Source organism: Echinops telfairi, unplaced genomic scaffold (genome assembly GCF_000313985.2).
Source record: "Echinops telfairi isolate 266 unplaced genomic scaffold, ASM31398v2 ScPeMD7_2010;HRSCAF=2546, whole genome shotgun sequence".
Taxonomy (NCBI): domain Eukaryota; kingdom Metazoa; phylum Chordata; class Mammalia; order Afrosoricida; family Tenrecidae; genus Echinops; species Echinops telfairi.
In genome coordinates, this window is record NW_022105908.1 from 24,205,286 (window position 1) to 24,223,265 (window position 17,980).

The following is a 17,980-nucleotide window of genomic DNA, read 5'->3' on the forward strand; positions in this document are numbered from 1 at the left end:
GTGTATTAAAGGAAAAGAGGGCAATGAATGTACAAATGTGCTTTACACAATTGATGTATGTATGGATTGTGATAAGAGTTGTATGAACCCCTAATAAAATGATTAGAAAAAAATAAAATAAAATAAATTTTAAAAAAAATAAAGGAAAAGAACAGCACTCTGAAAAGTGTTTTTCTTTTTCCAGAGTTAGGAAAGGACATGGCAGTTCCTCAGGCAAAAATGGCATCAGTCCTAAACTCCCCCTTGTGGAAACCTATCTTCAGGCATCAGATATATCCAGAGATGGACTTTGAAGCACATGGGCCCACTTGCCCACCCCAGGATAGTAAGGAGGTAATCATTTTCTATTCTCTTTCTACTGGGGGTGGGAAATGTCCACTAATAAAAAGTACTTAAAATTATCAACCTCTGTTGCCTGCACTAAGCCGTTAGCTCCTTGTGCATTTGGTGTCTCCACTGTGTGTTACCTCTGGCTGGTGTGTAATGGGTGTTCAGAGGTGTTGAAGAAGGACGCCACCATGAAGCGTAGCAGGTGTTCAGAAGGTCTCCCATGACAGAATTAGCAAGCAAACAACTTGAGTCTCCTTCTGATGCCTTGAGTCAAACTTGAGAGTCAGTGATTTGTACTGTACCTTAGGTGTGAAGTATTTTAATGTTGGAGCAAGTCTGCCCATTTACACTGTTTTTCCTCTCTCCCTCCTTCTGCCTCTGTTCTACTTCCCTCTCTCCCGCTCCCCTCCGGGACCCTCCCCTTTGAGTTCGTGAGTAGTCCAGTGCTGGAGCCCGTGGTTCCTCTTCAGCTTTCAGTCCCCTCTGCTGACCTTCTCTTCTGATTCTGCCACAGGTCACGGGCTTCTCTTCATCTCACTGCTCTGTCGGCCTCCTTTCTTGACCTCAGTCGTCCTTCTGAACAAGGTGGACTTTACTCAGTACTTGGTCCTTCCCTCCTCTCTCCCACAACCCACCTCCAGCTTTTCTGCATGTTTCCCCCAATTATCTCTGTCCAGCTCCGGTTCTTCTCCAGGCTCCCAGGCTCCTGGTTGGTGTTTCCATTTACGTGCTCCGACCCGCTTTTACTCAGAAGCGTGTAACCAGCCCATCTTCTCGGATGGTTCTGCTTCTGTTACTGCCATTACTGCGTCCCCTGGCATCAAGCCACTGCTCCCTAGAGGCGCCCTTATCCTCACCTCTTCTTGCCTGTCTGACCCAATCAGCTTCAAGCACTGCAGATTCTCCCCAGGGGTATTCACTCGCTGTTTTCTGACTCCCTCTTTATCCAGGCCCTCATCTTGCACCTGCATTATTCAGTGGTACCTACCAAGTTGTTGTTGGTGGTGTTTTAAATCATCACATTATCTTGTCATCCACTGCCAAGCACTATTAATGGTTGCCTGTTGCCCCAGGGTGAAGTCTAAGCCCCTCAGTGTGGCAGTCACGGCTCTCTGCAGTCTCCTTTCACTTACCTATCTGACTCTAGTTCCCACCACTCCCCTGCGAGACTTCAGGCCAGGTCTGTCTCCCCACTGTCCTTCCTGAACCTGAACTTCTGCTAATGGTTATGTTCCTCAGCCAACCCTGCTCTTCCTTCAGTGTCCAACCCAGACCCAGGGCCTCCAAGAGGCTTTTCTTAATGACTTTAACCTTTCAGAAACTGTACTTGGATTTCTTAGCACTGGACGTTCCTTCCAGGCACTTGAAACTCTCTCGCTTTGTGGTAGTGCTGGTACGAATGCTTTTAGTGTATCATTAAGAGTACCATTGTTTTTAATCTATTTATTTATCTGGTCTCCCTCCAATAGATGTAAACTTCCTGAGCATATGTACCGTGTCTGACATGTCTTCTTGGACTTTACTGTGTGTTCGGTAACTTATTTTTTGTCATGGATGTCTTAAATGTGATACTTCTTTTTTGTTTCCAGGTTAAGACCATCTCTGACAATCCCTGCCGCGATTTTCTCCTTGATTTTACACATTCGGATCCTGCTCAGAACCTCAGTGGGCCATATTCCGAACTTTCCAAAGGTGTCATCCAAGCATGTAGAAAGCAGACCCCAAAGACAGACATAGTTGCTGGTTCTACCATCGATCAAGCTGTGAACGCCACCTTTGCCGCTCTGGTGTACTGCACTCCAGACTTGCATGAGAAGCTGCAGAAATATGGTAACTTATCTTACCGGGGACCTTTCTGAGCTGAAGGTTAATTGCTCAGTTGTAAGAAGCCATCATCAGTGCACATTTGTAAATATTTTTAAATTTAAGCAAATTGCTGCAACAGGAGACTTCACCTGTTGTATTTTTTTTGCCAGTCAAAAGATTCATGACCAGTAGAGCGTTAACAAATTGTGGCTAGTTCCCTAACTAGCAAGTAATTTGTCTGTGTCCTAGAAATTTGATGGGAAGAAACCTTAGCTTGGCTTCTAGTCCCAGCTCAGAGATGCAGGAGCAGTGCAGCTTCCAGTTAGTCAGACAGCCTTTGTGGCCTCAGTTTCCTTGTTTACAAAATTAGTTGAGAGCTAACACAGACATTCTAAGACAGTCTGATTAAACAGGACATGCTCATAACCAAGGAAGAAAACTGGTATTAACTCTTACCTTTTGATCGGCAGTGTCTGTGGAACCCCACCCCTGCTAGGCTTCCTCCTATCTCTGTCCCCCAGGGATGCCATCTCTGGGTAGTTACTGCCCCTGCATCCTAACACACTTGCAGGCAGAGTCTGTCTGACGCTCCCACTCGGGGAGGGGAAAGCATTTTCAGATCTCAGCAGCCACTTTGGCAGGATATATGTTCTTCCCGTCATACAGATGAAATGTCTTATTTTGTGCAAATAGCACACATGCTCTACACATTGTCTATCCTACACTCTACTTTCATAAGTATACTTTGCTATACATAGGTATTTTTTTACATCTGATAGCTTCAGTTTCCCTTTTTTTTCTGGTCAATGGATTTGATGTTAAGCTGTCAGAATAAGCAGTCTGTATCCCACATCAAGCCTACACTTTTATGCCTGTTGATGTGAAGGTTTGGGGCCCAGCTGCAGACCCTCACCAGCCTACCCCCAAGTCTCTAAAGCAGCCCTCTCCTGGCAGGAGCCCTTCCCTGCTCTGCAAATTGTTTTCTTCATTAGGAAGAAATCATGTTTTCTGCTTTGGAAACAGCCCTCCCTCAGGGTGGTCGGCCCCAGCCTAGGAGGCACATAAGTTAGCACAACCTGGGCCAGAGAGGCCGCTTGGGCAGGCAAGGCCAGCACATTCTGTTCCACCACTCAACTGGCCCACCACCAGGTTGGGACCATTTGAGTCTCCCACCTGTGTGGGGACGCCGGGGCCGGCATGAAAGGCACGGGTGCAGAGGAGTTGTTCATACATCCCTTGCTCAGATGAGACGGACCTGACTGGTCACCAGGGGTGAGGGGAGGTGGGCTGCATGCCTGGGACTGTTTGCATCTACATCAACCTACCGGTTTCACGTGGGGCTGGCACCACAGGGCCCAGGCACATGTAAGCCATGGCCCTTGCTCACCAAGGGCCTAACCTGTGCAGCCCTCTTCCCGGCCCTGGTGTAACATACTTGTGACATCCTTGGGTGCAGATCAGCTACCAGGAACTCCCCCATTCACGCTGCCCCAGAGCAAGCCCAGTTTCTAGATACTACTAAATTCACCCTGTGACTCTTAATCATGCTTGTACCTTGATTACACAATACGATCAAAAGTTGTAGTTTCAGACTATTGAATGAAGGTGAATGAGGCCAAAAGTACTTCTAGAAATGTCACAAGATATGCATGGCTTGCCATAGCGTGTGACATAAAATTGTCATTTCCATCCTTTATATAGGTGTGTGCATTGTTGACCTGTATGCTATTTGCAAAGGGGTAGGTGATCATTGCTATTATTATTATTATTACCGCCATCTCTATTAGTCCTTTGGATCTCCGGTTGCAAAGTTAATGCCCTGATTTCTGAAGCATGTCCAGTATGCCTTCAAATCGCCGTCTGTCCTGTAAGGCACCGCTCAGACCCATCTCTGTGAAGGCCTGAGTGATTTCTGGAGGAGGATAGCCCGCTGGTGAGGTGACTTAGGTGGTTTTGAGAGAAAAATAACTCGGTCTCTTTAAAAGCTGCAATAATGTTGAACAGTCTTCAATACTAATGTTTTTTGGTTATTTTTCTAATTGTAAAAATAATATTCATTGTAGAAACATGAAACATTTACGAACTCTCATCTCCCCACGTCGAGAGTGCCTCTGTTAACCTTTCTTTTATAGTGACTCTGGCTCATCTCTTGAAGAGTGGCTGATTGCTAATTAGTCTTTGCTATCTGCCTGGCCTCCTATCTAGGCATCTTACATACACATACACCCCAAAACCAAAAAGTCAAGCCCATCATCTTGAGTTGTGTCCTCCGGCACCATGTGTTCCCAAAGAGAACCCGTAGTTTTCTCGGTTGTGTGAAGAGATTTTATAGAATCAGCTCAGCAGACCCTTCTTCCACTGAGCACTGAGTTGCTTTGAGTCACCAACTTTGCCATTCGTAGTCAAGTGCGTCATCATTCATGCCACCCAAGGACACTTTCACACACACCACCACCACCACCACCCAGCTCAGTAATAACTTATTACCTCACTTATAGTGGCTACACAGTGTCTCCATTTTGAAGTCATTGACAAACACGTAGTGCTTCTGAAATTTAGATTTAAATCAATCTTCCTGGCTCTTCTTTAATAAGAATAAAAAGACGACAAAAGGGAACTTTCCAAATGGGGTAAATTACAGATCCCCAAGTAGTAAGAGGATAGAAAAATTAACAAGTCTGGACTTCAGAAACAAAACGTAGGGAAGTGGCTGGTAGGTTTTGACACAGTGAAGAGATCAAACAGTAAGGCCAAATTAGTTGGAAGTAGGGATGAGAACTCATCACAGGTATTTTGGCTTCATTCGTAACCCCTCTTCCTGCAAGTCTCTCTTAATGTGTGAGTGTTGGGGTGGGGGAGTTGTTCCTGCGCTGAGGGAATTGTGAAGCACCGTGCATTTGACATTGCCGCGGGGCCTTGTGCTAGCTGGATGTGACCTGCCATCTTGCCTTCTCTCCCCAGTCAACAGTGGGGGCAGGACGGCCCTGAGTGAAGAGTTTGCACAGGTGTATGCTTTGGCTGATGGGATTCGAATATGGATGGTAAGATTCTTCTTTGCAAAAGATTCTACTTTATTTTGGGGCTCTCCCACCATGATATCACAGGATAAGGGTAGCTACCTTAAGAGGAGCTCTTTTCTTAAGAGTACAATGTGAGAAAAACTATCTTTTTAACCAAAATTTAGCAACGTGAATAGGAACAGGGCAGGTTAGAACATAGGAATCACAGTTGGGTGCATGTTGAGAATGTTTCACTTCACCTACAGATTTGACTGAGTAAACAGGGTGCCGTTGAGGCCATGGACATCCTTCGGTCACCCAAAGGCCCCTCCATGGAATCATTCGGCCCAGAGGCACAACATTCATTGTCTTTGAGGCTGGCACCCGCCAACAGTTTTAAGCAGGCCAGGGACCAATTCAGACTGCACTTTAGAAAATTGGTTTTGCATCATTGTTTGTGACCACAATGGGCTGGGAGAACCCAGTGTCCATTGGCAGGAGAGCAGATGAAAAGAATATGTATGTGTATTTATATAATGAAATAGTTTATTACGATGAAAATGCATGAAATCAAAGCTACCAGTAGCCACAGTGACTCATAAATATGATGCATAGAAAATATGAAATTACAGAAGAATGCGCAAATATCTTTTCCGAGCAGGGAGGGAGGGGGAAAAATGAGGAGCTGATATCAAGGGCTCAAGTAGAAAGCAAATGTACAAATGTGCTTGACACGATGGATGGATGGATTGTGATGAGTTGTACGAGCCCCCAACAAAATGATTAAATTTTAAAAAAAGTATCATTTCCATATGATACTACTTATGTAAGTTTATGTACACACATCAAATCTCTGTTATGTAGATCAGAATGTCATAAAATTATACAAGCATATGGAAACGATAAGACCAGGTTTGGGAGAATTGTGTTTTATTTGTTAGGCATGGATACGAGTACCTATATACAAGGAAGCTTTAAAGAGTTTGTAGAAAGATTGCATTATCTCTCATATCCCTTTTTGGAAGCCCCCTTGTATTACCTATGTTACATACATGTCTATAATGTATCACGTATTATGGGGGCACAGCAGATTAGTTGCTGGGCTGCTAGCCAGACGGCCCACAGTGCACACCCGCAACCCCTTCCCAGGAGGAGGTGAAGCCATCAGCTTCTAGGAGGATGTGTAGCCCAGAAGCCCTCGGGCAGTCTGCTTTGTCTGAAAGGGTCGACGTGAGTGAGATGTACAGACGAAAGGCCTACAGTGTAGCCACCTTATTGTCCTTTATGTATTTGTATGTGTTCTAAATGTTGTGTGGTGATTAGAGGAAAATCTTTCACTGACTGGGTAGAGGGTGGATATGAGATTGAGAGCAGGCGACGAAGGTGTTGTTGAGATCAGGGTGGCTTGTGTTACTTAGTAAAGTTCTCAGTAAGGCGTTGTGATTGGTGTGGGTGGTGCGCAGATATTTGCTCTGTGCCTGGCTTGGGTGTCTTGGTGGCTGGTAGAAGCATCCACCAGGGTGGGAAAAGTGACCTTAGACTGGGAGTGGTGGGGAAGTTCACTGTGGGTCCTGTTCAGCCTGAGGACATGTAGGACATCTAGGTAGAGAATTAAGTAAATGAAAAAACCTAAATGTCTCATGTTCAGGGAAATGGAGAGCAGGGGTAAAGATAGCTCCGAGTCATTGGTAATGGTTTGTTTCTAAACGAGGGAGTTTATCCAGGGACCAATAACCTTGGGCAAAACCCACAGAGACTGGAGCATAGTGGCTGGACAGGTCGACAGAACCCCAAATGAACAGGACCCCGCAAGAGCGTCTACTGATATCAGCTACCACAGACAGTTCCAGCTACAGAGGACTTGACCAGGGCCAAGACACATTGTAGCTTAGCACAGGGCAGGCTGCCAATAGTTGGCAGGGTGCCAACTTTCTCTTCAAGACCTTGGCCTCTGTGTATCACACTTGGCCGTCTGCTCCGTCATTGTTGTGGGCCGTGTTGTGACCATGTCTGGGCTAGTACGAGGAGCACCCTCTGCCTGCAGGTCTCATCTGATATTACAAGGATGGTGCTCCCTCATCCAGAGTAGAATAGAGCTCACATTCGGGTTCGTCCTCTGCAGCAAGCCAGGTGTGTGACCCTGCTAAGACTCTGATTTCTCTAGACCCCAGCTGCTTAACCTGCACGTGGCAGGCTTTAGTGAAGAGCTCCTCTAGCACCAGTGTTCCAGCTTTTTAAAATAAGAAGGTCATGAGTATAAGCCCTTCCCAAATGACATGCACCTGAGAGGAAAGTCATTTAGCAGGTATGCTTGTGGATGGCTTCAGCTCAGTCCTGTGTCCTCAACAGCTGGACCAGAACTGTCGAGTCAAGTGTGCCATGACCTCAGTGCTTTGTGCTTTTGAAGCAGTGTGCTGCAGCTGCCCTGATAAGTAATTTTGTGGCTCTAAATCTTCCTCCCAGCTAGAGATGAAGCAGAGGTCCCTGATGGGGCTTGGGAACGAGGCTGAAGAAAAACGCAACTCAGAAGCTAATGAGACAAATCCTGAGAGCCTGTGTGAGTGTGTTAACCTATCTCTGCCTGCTCTTCTCTTTTCATTTTTGCATCTAGAAAGCCAGTGCCCGTCCTATAGATTGTTTCAGTTGAAGCACTGTTGAACCAGGGAAAGAAGCACAGGTGCCAAGGGTGGTGGCCGCGGGTAGATGTGCAGAAGAGGCCAGACAGGAGTGCCTTTGTGCTGGTAGACTCCAAGCGGTGCTGCTCGTGAATTCTCTCAGAGCGCATCCGGTGCTGCTTGCCCTGTCTCAGGGTTAGGGGGTGCTCACCCTGATGGACTATTTCATGGAATTTAGGAGTTACTGGTTGTTGTTTTTTTTAGGTGTGATAATATCACATGATGTTATTTGTTTTCAGAAAAAGATATTACTGTATATACTCGAATATAAGCCGACCCAAATATCAGTCAAGGTACCTAATTTTACCATAAAAACTGCATTAAAATGTGCTGAAAAGCTCTGCTTATTTATGAGTACATACGGTAATGGTTTTGCAGGTGAAAGCAGATGATGCCGAGGTCTGCCTGAGACTCAGCAGGGCGAGGGACCGGGAATGGGTGGGGCTGAATGAGAGTCACGGGGCCATGAGCTGATACCCAAAGGTGTCCTTGTGTGTCTTCTCTGCATATGCTTGCAAATCAGCAACGCGTTCTCTCACTGGTTGATTGGGCCTCTCGCCCCAAGGGACGTTTAAAGGGAGTATGTTCTCTCCAAAAGTAGTCAATATATCTTCATTATGATTTTTTAAGTTACCGTTCTTGTTTTTGTACTCAGCAAAAGAGTGTATTCAGAAGAGTCTTCTGTTACTAAAGTTTTTACCCATGGGGGTAAGTTCAAAAGACAGCTGTGACAAGGTGGTGCCTGCAGATGAGACCGATTCTCTGCAGCCACTGGACAAGTGCCAGAGGACAAGCTCGGTGGTGGAGGAGCACTTCCAGGCCCTGACGTCGCCCACTGAAGCTGCACCGCTGGCGACGGCTGACAAGAGGCCTGGCCTGGCCGAGCAGCCGAAGCTGCTGCCCAGCAATGGCCCTTCCACCGCAGAGGTGTCCTCTTCCTCTGCCCCAGCTGAAGAGCCCTCCTCACCTTCCACACCCACCCGCAGACCGCCCTTCACCCGAGGCCGACTGCGGCTGCTCTCCTTCCGATCCGTGGAGGAGGCCAGACCAGTGCCCACGGTCAAAGAGAAATACCCTGTGCTGAAGGACGTCATGGACTTCATTAAGGATCAGTCACTGTCACATGAGAGGTGAGCCAGAGCCACCACCTTTCCAGCCCTTTCTACTTCCAAGCCATGGGGACTCCATGGCTAGTCAAAGACTCGATGTCCATGTTAAAAACTGGCAAGTTAAAAAAAAAATTAGCCAGTAGTACTTTAGGAATAGAGCAAGACCTGTTGTAGAATGTCCAAGAAAAAAAATTGGTAGTGTCTTTTGTTTCCTTTGAAGTACTATTTTTTTTCTGTTAAGAATTATGCATACACGTGAGTTATATCTCAATAATACACTGTTATCATACGAAAGAAGCATTTCTTACAGTAACTAACACTTGTAAATGTATTTTCTCTTCACCCAGGGAGAATTTTAGATTTGATATTTTCTGACAAAATTATTTGTCTGAAAATATTTCATATTTGATTTAGTGCAAACTTTCCTATTCTGATTAAAACTTCATTTCTGTGAGGAAATAAAAATACTAAAGTGCATCCTTAATTTGTTTATTTTCAATATAGGTGTAGATTGGGGGCTTCTGGATAGTTGGTCTAGACAGGTTTTTAATACTGCTGAGTAGTGACTAAAAGTAATCAAAGAGGGATCGATCTTTTCCTGAGTATTTCTACTGTCTCGCAGAATTATTCCCGTTTTATCAGTATGGCACTAGAGTTCGGTAGACCGTGGCTTCTTTTCTGTACCAGCTGTACAGTTTCTGGATGTTGCTGACATGAATTTTGTCTCCAGTGTTGTCAAGGTTCTTTCCCTGAAGAAAGCCCAAGCCCAGAGCATCCTTGAAGTACTGAGGATCATTCAGTACTGTGCAGAATCCCTGGGTCAGCCTCATTGCTTCCATCCGCCCTTTATACTTTTCCTGTTGGAACTTCTGACCTGCCAGAAAGAGTTTACCAAGTAAGTCCGTGGCTCGAGTCTGCAAAGGAAATCAGTGGAGGTAATTCTGAAGAAATCCAGATGGACTTCTCTAATCCCCCATCACTTCTGCATGGACTACAGAGTCATTCACACGCTGAGCTAGTCCCTTCTCTCACAGAGCTCTACATGGATGTTGAGGGGACCACGGTGACAGGGAGCAAGGTAGAAAAGACCGTGAGTCAGTGCGGAAGTCACCAGTGCAGGGTGGGGGTGGGAGTCAGCGAATGGAGGGAGGTCATTTGTGGAAACCTGTGACACAGGAGCTGGCACTCAGGTTAAGTGGTGGTAGGCAGAGTGGTTTTATATTACCAAAGAACAACCATTTGTTGCCATCTCCCTACCTTCCCTGCTGGGCAGCTCTCTTGACCCAGTGAAGTGGCCTCATTGGAATGTTTTGCCCATTATCTTCTAAAGGTACCATATTTGTATATACTTAAATTCCTGTGCCTCTTTTGTTCAACTGGTTTATTTTGGTTATTTTTCTTATGAGAAGTAATCATGATTATAATATTGTCTTGGCAATTGAGTGAGTTGGTCATTTCTTCTGTTTCTAGTTATTTCGGACACTTGGAAGGCTGTGGTGCAGAACTACACAAAGACATCCGAGAAACTTACTATCAACTTGTTCTGTTTTTGGTCAAAGCAATGAAAGGATTTAGTAACCTAAAAGACAGGTATTGGATTCTTCTTAGAGAACAAGATCTATTTTGACTTCTTTTTTATTTTATAAAAGAGATATAGGTTCCATGTTAAAATACCGTAAAGTACAAAGAATAGAATAAACATCACTCTAACCCTACCATCTAGGGCTACCTATTAACATACTAGGCTATTTGCGCCTAGTTGGTTCTCTTCTTTTCCTATATGATGTGTACGTTTTCTAAGGGGATGAGGCAGGTTTTAATATAACCTTAAGAACTAGTCTTATTTTCAATTTTTGATACTTGAGTTTAAAGGCATTTTTCTGATCATCTCTTTAAGTGGTTTAGATAGAAATCTGTGCATGTAGATTATACATCCCTAGTTACTTCTTGGCTGGCCCTGACTCCACCGGGGTCAGAAGGTGACTGTTAACTGCCTTCAGTCCTTCACTATAAAATGAAGATATGGGAGCCCTGACATGGTGGAAAGCTAACTTTGTCTTTCAGAATTATTTTGCTTAAGCTATCTTTTGAGCATGTCCAGAGAGTGTGAGAAATTTAAAAGGAGTTTAATGGGACGCATGTGGGCAACCTGCTGTTTCTTCTTGCTTTCCATTTACCAACAATCCAGGTCGCCAGTTTGCATGAGTTCTTTGTGATTGTTGATAATAGGCAGATGTGGTGACTGCACCTTCTTGGCCTCTAGGTCTCTGTTGCCTGCCATGTCCTGTGTTCAGACGGCGCTGCTCCATCTTCTGGATATGGGCTGGGAACCCAGCGATCTCGCCTTCTTTGTTGACATTCAGTTACCAGCTCTCCTCATGAGCATCTCACAAGAAAACATCAGTGTCCACGACAGTGTGATCAGGTGAGCTGTCAGTCTTGCACTCCCACTTCTAAAGTAAATGACCCAGTGCAGGGAGCATAGCCTACAGGTTCGGAGCAAAGACTCAGGAGCTGAACTGTCAGCTTAATGGCCTGGTTTTGCCACATACTCGCCATGCAATTCATTCAACCCTCTGTGCCTCAGTTTCCTCATCTTTAGAGCTGGAGATCAGAGTCATGCTGCCTCAGGATTGTCATGGGAAATAAGCGATGGCATTTTTCAGCGTGAACTGTTCTGGCACAATATAGTGCTGGGCAAGGTATTGCCGTCTCCAAGGGCGAGGCTCCTCTACAGTTTCTGTCTTTCCTGGGATAGCTTGTTGGATCCAAGAATCCTTTCCTGTATTTTTGGTTATGGAACGTGTGTGTGATTCAAGTCACTGTAACCTCTTGTCCATTTTAAAGACTTTATAAGGGGGAAAAATAATATGCAGCGTTTTCTTCTTTCTACTTTTGATGAGTGCCATTCTACTGCCCAAGTCTACTTACCCACTAACCACTTAGGAGTATAGCAAAGACAGGAGAAGAGACGAGAAGAGGAAAAAGCAGAGTTCAGAGGAGAAAATTGAAAGGAATCCATGAAGTCAGTGTTGGGGTAATTTGTACTCAGAAGAGCTACTCTGAAAAAGGAGCCTCCTTGCTTAGTTCTGGAGACTCTGCCCACTGTCAGAGGGAGGGGGCCTCACCTACTATCAGTCCCTTCACTGACGTCAGCCCCTGGGTGATCTAGTCATTGAGGGTGGGACCACCTCTTTCTTATTTGCCATGAGGAAACTGACTACCATGGCTCAGAATTGTGTCCCGGTCTCACAGTGGCTGGTGGCAGAGCCCAAGCCTCAGGGCCTCCCGGCACCCTTCTCAAGACTGTTACCACTGGTACGTGCTGAATACATCCGTCCAAATCAAACGGAAAAACAAAAGCCATCATTTTGTTTGGCCCCAGTGCCTGGCACATAGTAGGTTCGCCACAAATGGTTGTCAGTTGGAATTTCGCCACAGGGGCACAACTGTTCATGCTCTAATGCCTCATGTATTGCCCTCTCCTGGGGAAAGGGCTCCTCTTTCATGGGTCTGTATCTATCAAACACCTGGTCAAACCCGGGGCTTCCCCAAACAAATGGACCGTTCCCACTGAGCGGCTTCAAAATGTCGGTTATAGTGGACTACTAGGGCACGTACTCTGCTAACCAACACTTTCCTGGATTTGTGAGAGAGGCATGCTTTTCTCTCTTTATGTCCTTCTTTCAGCCAATGGAGTGAAGACGATGAGCTTGCTGATGCCAAGCAGAATTCAGAATGGATGGATGAGTGTCAGGATGGCATGTTTGAGGCCTGGTATGAAAAAATAGCCCAGGAAGATCCAGAGAAGCAGAGGAAAGTAAGACCTCTCAACTAGAGTAACCTGGAGTGGTTTGGTAGGAGTCTGGAGAGGAGAGTCTGCCTGGGGGAATGCCAACAGGCTGTCCCCGAGAGGGCCCTGTGGCGTTCAGCACCTTAGTGAGCCGACAGTCCCCACACCTGCTTGTTAGCCAGAGGGGCTCTGCATCCTGAGCACACTTAGAGAGAAACTTCCTCCCTTGGAATTGGACACAGTGAGAATGGGCTCATGTGTAAGGTCAGGTGCCCATTTATGAATTGGCGATGAGAAGTAAAATCGCTCAAAGGCCTGGACTTACATCCTGAGCATAGCAATAGGGGAAGCCACATTCAAACCTGCAGATTGCCTGGGGTGAGTGGAAGAAGTCATATGGACACATGGAGTCAGAGTTATGTGTAAAGGCATCAGGCCCAGAGCCTGCCATGTCCATCCCCGCATTAGGTGTCAGACCTGCCACTGGCAACTGATTTGCTCATTTTCTCAGCCCGGAGGGCCTACTATGTGCCAATCACTTTGCCTGTATAGCACCTCTGTGCTGCTGGATGGCGCTTTGCCTCTTTCTCGTGTATGTTAATGTTAATCTCTTAACAAAACCATTGTGTAGTTCTAGGGTGGCCGGGCATATTTGCCCTGGTCTACTATGGTATGTTGACTTGCTGGTGTGTTTCCCTCATCCCTAGGCCCTAAAGAGAAACTGTACTGTAGTCGTCAGTACATGCTTGTTTGCTCATGCAAGATTTCCCTGACTCTCGCCCTAGAAAGCTTACTTTTTCTTTCAAGTGTCAGGTATCAGGGCTCCTTTTGCAGCGTGTCTATCCAACCGAGTACCCAAGTCAAAAGTCTGGGTGGATCTTGCCCCTTCTCTGTTCATCAGTCCCATATCCAGCCAGTCACCAAGGTTCTGAGGTTCTGCCTCTTCTATCCATCTCGCATCTGCCCACTTCTCATCATCCCGCACATGGCCTCAGTCTCAGCCTTCGCTGCCCGCCTGATTCTAGTCTTACCCTCTTCCACCCGGTCTTTACTCAGCAACCAGAGGAACTTTTACAATACTGAAATCCAGTCCTATTACCCTTCCATTTTCAAATTCTCAGGGCTCCGGCTGGCATCCAAGGCCTTTGTGGTTTCACATTGTCAGCATCATCTGTTGTATTTCCCCTGCTGTCCTCCAGTCTCCATACTGACTTACTGCCAATTTCATGACCAGTTGTCTTGCTCCCTCTAGAAATTGCTGTTCCTTCTACCTGACATACCCACAACCCTCACGCAGCTAATTCCCGTGTACCCTCAGCGGAGGAATTAGCTCCTTCGCAAAACTACCCCTGGCCGACTTCACACCCATTGCTACCCCTCCTCTGAGTTCTTTTAGCCTCCTAAACGTGCCTGTCACCTCCCCTATGCACCGTGCTTGTCATCTGTCTGCTCAAGGGAACTCCTGGCTAACCAGGGCACGCTCACACGGTAACCCTTGTACCCAGTGCCATGCCTGGAACCTCCTAGTGCCCAATAAGTACCTCCAGGAGGAATGAGTTGATTGATGACTAGTGGCTGTGTTAGAAAATCTGTTGGTTAATTGTGTTGATTTCCCCTTACAGATGCACATGTTTATTGCTCGCTACTGCGACCTGCTGAACGTGGACATCTCCTGTGATGGCTGTGATGAGATCGCCCCCTGGCACCGCTACCGGTGTCTGCAGTGCAGCGACATGGATCTCTGCAAGACGTGCTTCCTGGGTAAGCCCCCTGCACTCAGTATGCCTGAGCCAAGGGCACCCTCACTTCTGGGTTCTGTCATCTTGTTGTTGTCGTCTTTTCCCTGACTCCCACTGCATTGCCCAGGCCCGGCAGCCGGCGCCACGTTTAGGTACTTGGCTACTAAGTGAAAGGGGGTGATTGCAACCACCAGCGGTGCCAGAGGAGCAAGATGGGGCTGGCCGTCTGGTCTGCCTCTGGAAAGATTCCTTTATCCCCTCGGTGCTCTTGTCGCCCCCAAATTACTGCCACTTTCCAGAACCCTTGTCTTGCTCCCTCTAGAATTGCAGGGCAGCCCGAAGGGGCAGAGCTGCTCTGACCTACAGGGTCAATCTGAATCAGAATCGGCTCCAGCGGGTTTATTGCCTGCTTCTGTTCTCTGGCTCATTGGCAAGTATGAACCTTATCTCCCAGTGCTAAGAGACACAGCCCCTGCCCTGGAAACCTTTACAGTTAGCAGGGAGACTGGACTGTGCATCCCAGGACAGCGGCAGCGGCGGCGGTACCGAGTTGCTAGGAAACGGAAGGGCCCAGTGGTAGAGCTGCCTGTTGCAGTGAAGCGTGTAGAGGAGTTGGCATGTGAGGACTGGGCTCTGAAGGAAGTGTGAAGCTCAGCGGAGGAAGAGGCCGAGGGGCGTGTGCAGCACAGGGCAGAGGGATGAGCCCCGCCATCTGTCTGAGAGGACACGCTGCACTGCACGAGGAGCTGAGCAGGGGGTTAGGGTGGCTGGAATCAGAGTGGGAGACCGTAGAAACTAGGCTAGTGAACCTGATCCTGGTGTCTGCAGACAGCAGAGAAAGTTTTCCAAGTAGGCAATGAGCCTGAGCGGAGCACAGCCATTCTCTGTGCGTATGAGTGTCCTTTAAGGATCACGGTTGTCCCGAGGGGAGCCGAGCCAGGGTTATGAGTCAGGCAGTGGGTAGGCATGAGGAGCAGGTGGCAGGGTCCATGGCCAGGCCTGCAACCGAGCGCTGGCCTTGGAGTGAGGGGGGGGGGGAGCCAGGGTCTCTTGAGCCTCCTTTCCCATTCACTGAGTCAGGATTTTAGGCCATCTCTTTTTCCTCTGTGCTGCTGGGAGGCCCTTCTAAAACACAACTTTAGTAGTTCCTAGATACCTGACTTTAGAAGTTACTCTCTCATCATCTCATTATTTTGGTGACAGATGAGACTGAGAGCCATCCTCCCAAGTTGACACCGTTTCTAGTTCTTTTCCCATTCTTCCTCGCATGCCGCCCCTCCCCGCCCACCCCCCCAGCCCCTGATCAGAGAGACTGCTATACACCTGGCAGCAAGCACACAGAGCAGGCCCTTCCTCAAAGCGTGCTACAGATGGGTCATGAGGAACAGCACACGCATTGGGGTCTGGACTGGGTGTTTCCCAACCATGCTCCTGATGTGATAGCTTGTTTATGTGCCCAGACCCATTGTTGCTCTGGAAAAGAGGTCAGCACAGAACTTCTCTGTTGCCAAAAAGCTCTGCGCTTCTATGCGTCCCAAGCCCCTGGCAGCGTGCCCTGGTCTCAGTGGCTCTGCTGCTCCTGGGCAACAAGTGAGGGGGCGGCCTGGTGCTGGGGCAGGTTTGGGTTTGGAGGCTAGCCCTTCCAGCACCCCACAGTGTTGCTTTCCTCCAGGTGGGGTGAAGCCTGAGGGCCATGGAGATGACCATGAAATGGTCAACATGGAGTTTGCCTGTGACCACTGCCAGGGCCTGATCATTGGCCGGCGGATGAACTGCAACGTGTGCGATGACTTTGACCTCTGCTATGGATGCTATGCAGCCAAGAAATACTCCTATGGGTACGCCTACAGGCCGAGTGCCGCAGCCCTGCCTTCCTGTGCCTTTGCTTCAAAGGGAGGGATGTACTTTAAAAGAGCAGCACTTTTTGTTATTAAAAATGTCTGGTGCTCGCTTCGGCGGCACATAGACTAAAATCGGAGCGATACAGAGAAGATTAGCTTGGCCCCTGTGTGAGGATGACACGCAAATTCGTGAAGCGTTCCATATTAAAAAAAGTCTGAAACCTACTCAGAAGAGGAGAATGAGTGAGTGCAGTGAGCCCCACAGACCCAGGACACCCAGATGGAACAGTTTTGAAGGTTTTCCTAAGGGTGCTTAGTTTGCTTCCCTAGGGCATTTTTCTTTATAAAAGCCTTTTAAAGCAAGTTTCCAGACTTCAGTTCATCTTCTTACATAGTTCATCTGTGCCCTAAAGAGTGTGCGTAGCCTCTCACACAGCCAAAATGCTAGTGTCACATGGTTGATGGTAGACGGGGCTGGGGGAGTAGGAAGTCCTGAAGGGGGCTGAGAAGCCTGACCTCGCTCTGAGCTTCCAGAGGTCGCTGTGATGTCGCTAGTGCCCAGTGGCTCCCGTGCATGTGTTCCCCACAGGCTCTGCTCCTCTTTGAAGCCTCCCAGTGCTGGCAGTCTAACAGTGCCTTGCCTTTGCAGCCATTTGCCGACCCACAGCGTCACGGCCCACCCGATGGTGACCATTCGGATCAGTGATCGGCAGAGGCTCATCCAGCCCTACATCCACAACTACTCCTGGCTGCTCTTTGCTGCCCTGGCGCTCTACAGCGCCCACCTGGCCAGTGCAGAGGACATGGATGGGGAAAAGCTGGACCCCCATGCGCACAGCAGCGCCACTACCCTGCGGAGCCAGTGCATGCAGCTGGTTGGGGACTGTCTAATGAAGGCTCACCAGGGAAAAGGTACCTCATTCGTAGAAATCAAAACTCAGCCCCCATGCTTGGGGGGAAGCGCCCCGCTGTGCTCCACACAGAGGCCACAAAATACACTGCTTCTTAAGAGGGGCTGCCCCTGGTGTAGAGTTTCATCTTAAATCCCCAAATGCGTTTGTAAAGGAAACATTGGCCTGAAAGTAGCATTCATTGTCTTTGAAAGGTTTACATGAAGATATAAAAAGATAAAATAGTCATTGAAACATGTGAGGTGTATGTGGAGGAAGTGTCTTGTATATGAATTTACCAAACTCTGCCAAATCAGGAATCCAGACCTCTCTTAACCTGAAGTACAAGTCTACTGCCACACAAACGGAAAAGAATTCACCTGATAAAAATATCCAGGTGATCTTGGCTTGAATGAGGGATGCTAGGGAGAACATTGTTTGTATTCTAAACCTCCGAGGCAGCCGAATTTCCCTCAAAACTACCACATATACTTGAGTATATGCAGTAAGTACTCCCTAGGCTAGAGGCAGCCTGAGGGGAGTCAGAGCTATTCTAGTAACAGGTGAGTAACAGAGCTTGAGAGCCAATTGGTTATCTAACATTAGTGGGAGTGTAGGAACCCAGTGTAGGGCTGTTATAAAAATGTCATAGGTCATGGGAGAGGGGGAGGTGGGGGGAAAGGAAGTGGTGTTAACAAACCCAGGGACAAGGGAACAACAAGTGATCCAAATTGATGGTGAGGTGGGTGTGGGGGGCCTGGTAGGGCATGATCAAGGGTAATGTAACAAAGAGGAATT

The 17,980-nt window shown here is 47.5% G+C and overlaps 1 protein-coding gene and 1 non-coding gene across 2 annotated transcripts in view; both read left to right on the forward strand.

Moving 5' to 3' along the window:
- The window catches only part of ZZEF1 (zinc finger ZZ-type and EF-hand domain containing 1), a gene marked incomplete at its 5' end in the record, with an annotated part of 114,624 nt that overhangs the window by 65,633 nt on the left and 31,011 nt on the right, over positions 1-17,980 (forward strand). The window contains 12 exons of the mRNA XM_045293333.1: positions 185-333; positions 1,920-2,160; positions 5,098-5,177; positions 7,599-7,692; positions 8,466-8,940; positions 9,650-9,814; positions 10,390-10,509; positions 11,183-11,344; positions 12,610-12,739; positions 14,335-14,473; positions 16,124-16,289; positions 16,942-17,204. Coding sequence (XP_045149268.1) covers positions 185-333; positions 1,920-2,160; positions 5,098-5,177; positions 7,599-7,692; positions 8,466-8,940; positions 9,650-9,814; positions 10,390-10,509; positions 11,183-11,344; positions 12,610-12,739; positions 14,335-14,473; positions 16,124-16,289; positions 16,942-17,204 — 2,184 coding nt within the window. The remainder of the gene's footprint in view (positions 1-184; positions 334-1,919; positions 2,161-5,097; positions 5,178-7,598; positions 7,693-8,465; positions 8,941-9,649; positions 9,815-10,389; positions 10,510-11,182; positions 11,345-12,609; positions 12,740-14,334; positions 14,474-16,123; positions 16,290-16,941; positions 17,205-17,980) is intronic.
- LOC115870600 lies at positions 16,395-16,501 on the forward strand. The gene has a single exon (XR_004046790.1). It is a non-coding gene; the product is annotated as a U6 spliceosomal RNA (small nuclear RNA).